We start from the raw sequence: 4,942 nt of genomic DNA on the forward strand, positions 1-4,942 counted from the left end.
GGTCTCAGAGGGACGAATGTGGACAGAGGACAGCAGTGGGACTCTTTGGACTTTACCTGTGAAGCAGCAGCAGAGGACAGTCCAAATGAGGACGCACACCAAATCATGTTGGTGATGAGGAGGCTGTATGTGGCTTGTGTTGTCATGAAGGACAGCTGCCAGTGCTCCAGAGTGCACCTCTCAGGACTATAAAGTGTCCCACTGTACCATGCAGCAGTTCATGCAAAGTGTGTCTATGGAAATGAGACTCCCACAGAGACATGGAGCAGACTGAACTGCAGGGTCTGCATCATCAGAATCAGAATAACACTGTCTCCACTTTAGGGTTACATTTTAACTGTTTCTTGAAAGACCCCAGGGAAGTGTTTTCTCCTCTGTTGTATTTAAAATTAAATGCAAAATTTGATAAATTTTCCTAGTATATTGTATTTCCTAGTTTTTCTTTAATAATTCAATCTTTATGTATTAGTATGTTGGTCTTATTATTATGTTGTAAATGTATTTTGATTAATAAAATTAATGATTAATTGTCCTCTTTCCTGGTGAGCTCATTGTCCTTCTGAACAGTGTGTCCAGTTTAAATATATAAATGTGAGCTGTTTCTCAGTTGTTTATCAGTCTCTGTACAGCTGAATGGTTTTGTCGCGGTCTCTGAACGGCTGCAGGTTTTTGCACGACCACTCCATGACTTTGTATCACTGTGGTGGACGTTCGGTGGAGGAACCAGACTGGAGCTCAACTGTAAGTCCTCTCTTTATGTTTATTTTAAATTATACTTTTGTTTTGTTTGTCATTTGTCTGTTTATATTTCTGAAGCCTGAGGTCATTTTATTGTATTCTTTTTTGTTATATTGTTTGTAGTTTTGGGTGAGCAATGTCTTCTTTTCATCCCCTGAATATTTTATTCACATCTGACTTTTTGAGGTTTAAGGTTTTTAGAAAAACAATTTTTCTTTTTTTATTCATGCTTTTCTTTTCTTTTCTTTTTTTTCTTTCTTTTTTTTTTTTTTTTTACATAAATCAATTACCATTTCTTTCAATTATTTCATTTCAATATTTGTATCGATATTTGAAAATATAAATGGAAATCTTTTTTTTTTAAGTTAAACTCTGGGGATTTTGTAAAAGTTTATCTTTGGCTCTGAAACGTTTCTGTCGTTCAGCTTCAGTGGAGCCTCTCAGTTCTGTTTTCAGTCATTTCAGTTTCTACTGATGTGAAAACAAGATTTTATTTTCTTTGTGGTTAATATGTTAGAACAATACATATATTTATATGTTTGTTGACTCGCCAAGTCCAAGATTTCTGGTGTGAGGCTTGTCACCTGAAAATGTTATTGCTTTGCCTGGAATGTTCCACAGTGTGATTTAAACATATTTATCTTTATTCAGTTTTTCTTGACAATAAAACACTGGGTTTGGTGGAGTCAGCTTTTTGTCAATTTCTGGATAATTGCGTTCAGAAAAAGTTACATAGAGCCAGTGAAGTATGATTAAAAGTATAACCTTCAGTATGTGTGTGTAAGTGTGTGTTTGTGCTGTGTGTCCACAGTGGGCCGAGTGGAGCCCAGCCTCTGGGTGCTGCCTCCCTCCAGAGAGGAGCTGGCCCAGGGGAAGGCCATTCTCATGTGCCTGGCCGACAAGGGCTTTCCTTCAGACTGGAGAGTGTCCTGGAAGGTGTCCGGTGGCGGTGTGGGCGGGGAGCAAAGCCAGAGCCCCGCGGTGCCTCAAAAGGACGGCCACTACAGCTGGAGCAGCAGCCTGACGCTCCCCGCACAGCAGTGGAGGGAGGGGGGCGTGGCTGTGAGCTGTGAGGCCAGCCAGGGCTCCCAGAGTCCAGTGTCCCACACACTGAGCACACTGCAGTGTCTTCAGGACTGACAGTCACTGGGATCAGCCTACAGAGCGCCCTCTGCTGTTAGCTCACGCCTCTACAGCCACTGCTACACTTCACTTCCTGCAGCACAGCAGACAGCCCTCTGTCCCAACTGGACCAACTGGAGCTTCTGCTGTAAATAAAGAGCTGTGCATCAAAAGCATGTTTGTGTCTTTACATTATTTTACTGTAATTGTTCATTTTTTCTATCACAGACTTTAGTCTTTTAAATAAATGTAGGTTTGAAGTCAGGTTATGAGGGTTGACTTTTCATTTACTTGGTTCATATGTGTATTTACAAAATCCTGAATGCTGTGAATAAACCTATCAATAGATTTATAAGAGATTTTTTCGTTGTAGCCCCGAGCAGTGCAGATCTAACATTTATAAAGGTATTACGCAACTACAACTACAAAATAAATAAATAAATAAATAGGCTTGTAATTTATTTTGAACGCACACTGCACACATGGGACCTGGAGTGTGCGTTTTAAGGGGATAAACACTTAGCATCATTAGCATCATTAGCGAGTCTTCACTCCACATCGGCTAAAACTCTGGTAGCGGGACATGAGGAGCCTGTCAATGACGTGGATAAGCTGCGCAAATACGTATGTGAATCACATAATTGGCTGGAGCAGCTCGTCCCCGGTCACACTCACTGAATCACATTTAAAAATAGCGCAGAATGAATCGTTGTGTGTTTATTTTATTTTCAATTCCGGTTCGATTTGTTTGTGCGCAGCACAGATTTTCTGTGCGAGGAGACCGTGTCAGCAGTGCGCCATTGCGCACGCGCGCAGTTTAGAGGGAACAGTGGTCACAGCTCTAATCCTCTTATCATTCACTCTATGGTACTATTATTCCTGATTTATGTTTATTTATTATCCTTATTATATTTATTCCATTCTAGGGCATGTATCTGCGCCACTTTCACTTGGGCCTACTGGAGCAAAGAGCAGTAGTCTAGATGAAAGTGGACTAGAAGCAGTTAGTAGTGACAGTAATCCTGTGATAACTAAATGAAATCTTAGTTTGGTTAAAAAAAACAAAAACCGCTAAATCGCTAGATCATATTTTACAGGCTGTTATAGATGACGCAAAGATGCGCGCGTGCTGACGTCAGTGCGCACATGCGTGTTGTTGTTGCCAAGCACGTGTTTCTAACACTCTCGTATCTATGCAAACATTGCAAACCGGCTGCAACCAGAAAACTGTTTTTACGAACTTTTTTCGACATTTTCTTCGGAAAGAGAGATAACTTTTGAACATTTTCACCTACACTTCTGAACATTTTCACCTACACTTCTGAACATTTTCACCTAGACTTCTAGACTACAAGACTTCTGGGAGAAAAAAACGTGAGGTTTGTGACTTTCCACATTCACGTTCGGGGTAGTTATTTCACAGTGCTTTTCTAGTAGCATACTTTTACTTTTACTTTACCTATTATTGAAGTAACAGTACTCTTACTTGAGTGAAAGTTTTGGCTACTTTATCTTCTCACTGTGAGTAAGATTACAAGCTTTTGTTGACAGTACTACATTATTTGAACATTTGTGTTTCTTGCAGTACTCTTTAAGATATGATTTCGTTGTGCTATTTTTGTGGTCTGTCATTTGAAAATACCACTTTTTATGCATTATTCAATATTTTATCTTTTAAAAAAACAAACAAAACAAAACTATTACCCTTCTGGATTTAACCTTAGACTACCAGAAGACTATATGTTTTCACCTACTGCTTTTTGCATTGTTGCCTTTCAGCAGCTGAGAATACAGTGTTGTACAGGACACTTTAGAGCAGGGGTCCCCAACACTGTGCCCGCGGGCGCCATGTCGCCCCCAAGCCCCACATGAGTCGCCCACAGACCGGTTCTAAAAATAGCACAACTCACTAATGAGCTGCATCTAAAATTTTATTTTATTCTGTTGCTATTTTTTTAATCACCCTTGCGTTTATATAGATTTAAAAATGACAATATCTTAAACATATGTTCATTATACGTGAAGTTTAGATAAGTTAAGGTGAACTTTGACCTACTCACTTCAAAGGTCAGTATTGTGCACGTGACAAAACCAGTGCTCCGCTCGCGAGCGCTGTGAGGATGTGCTGAATGCAGTTTCTTTGCAGGTACTGGGTACCCCTGTGCATAAAAGCACTGTAACATGTCTTCACTCTGCAAATATAGTTGACCTAAAACATGACAAATTCACTATATTAGTTCAGGGTAATACATTAGAGTTAGATAAATAATCAAAATACTGTTGATCAAAATCACTGTTGATCTAGTACTGCAGACATGTTAGACACTGAGAGGCCAGAATAACTGGGTTAAGCCAACTACCAATGTATTATTTCAAAACATTCACATGCATTTGGGTTTATTAAAACATAACAAAACAGTATCTTCTAATTTAACATGTATGCAAAGAGCTCAACAATTGCTGTTTTGCCATGTGCGTTCAGCTTTTGGCATAAACTGAAATTTTAGAAACGAACATGAGAAGCGTTTTGGTCTCTACAGTTTTGTCATTTTGGTTCCTTCTGTTGGGTTTGCTGTATTCTTGTATGTTTGTAGCATCAGTGTCTGACACAAATGTTTCTCTCCACAGATCTGTGTGAGACAAAGCCCAGCTCTGCTCCGGACGTCCAGACCTCCTGCACACGTCCTCACATCAGGAGCTAAGTCCTCACACACTCTTGCACATACAGACATACACATTTACACAAATACACACACACGCCTCCGCCTTGCCTACCCCCGCCGTGTCCCTCCTTGCTACCCTCGCTATGCCCCTACCCGCCACTTCCGCTATGACCCTCCCCGCTACCCCCGCCATGCCCACCTCTGCTGCCCCCGCCATGCCCCTTCCCACCGCTACGGCTACGCCCCTCCGTGCTGCTCGTGCTATGCGCCTCTCTACTCGTGCTAAGCTGCGCCGTATACGTCTTGCTGAGGCCCGCGTTGCTCCACATGCTAAGATCCACCCTGCTCCTTTTGCGATGCCCCTCCCTGCTCATCTTGCTAAGCTGCTCCGTATTCGTCTTGCTAAGGCCCCCGTTGCT

At 41.4% G+C, this 4,942-nt stretch overlaps 1 gene segment (V, D, J or C); it reads left to right on the forward strand.

Annotated features, from left to right (window-relative positions):
- Positions 1–584: 584 nt before the first annotated feature.
- On the forward strand, positions 585–1,950 carry LOC117372533 (Ig kappa-b4 chain C region-like; the record flags this gene model as incomplete). The annotated part of the segment is given in 2 exon segments: positions 585–741; positions 1,550–1,950. Coding segments are annotated over 2 exon segments (486 nt in total), but the record flags the coding sequence as incomplete, so codon positions are not given.
- Between the last annotated feature and the right edge of the window lie 2,992 nt (positions 1,951–4,942).

The sequence above is a fragment of the Periophthalmus magnuspinnatus genome, chromosome 6 (assembly GCF_009829125.3).
Source record: "Periophthalmus magnuspinnatus isolate fPerMag1 chromosome 6, fPerMag1.2.pri, whole genome shotgun sequence".
Classification (NCBI taxonomy): Eukaryota; Metazoa; Chordata; class Actinopteri; order Gobiiformes; family Gobiidae; genus Periophthalmus; species Periophthalmus magnuspinnatus.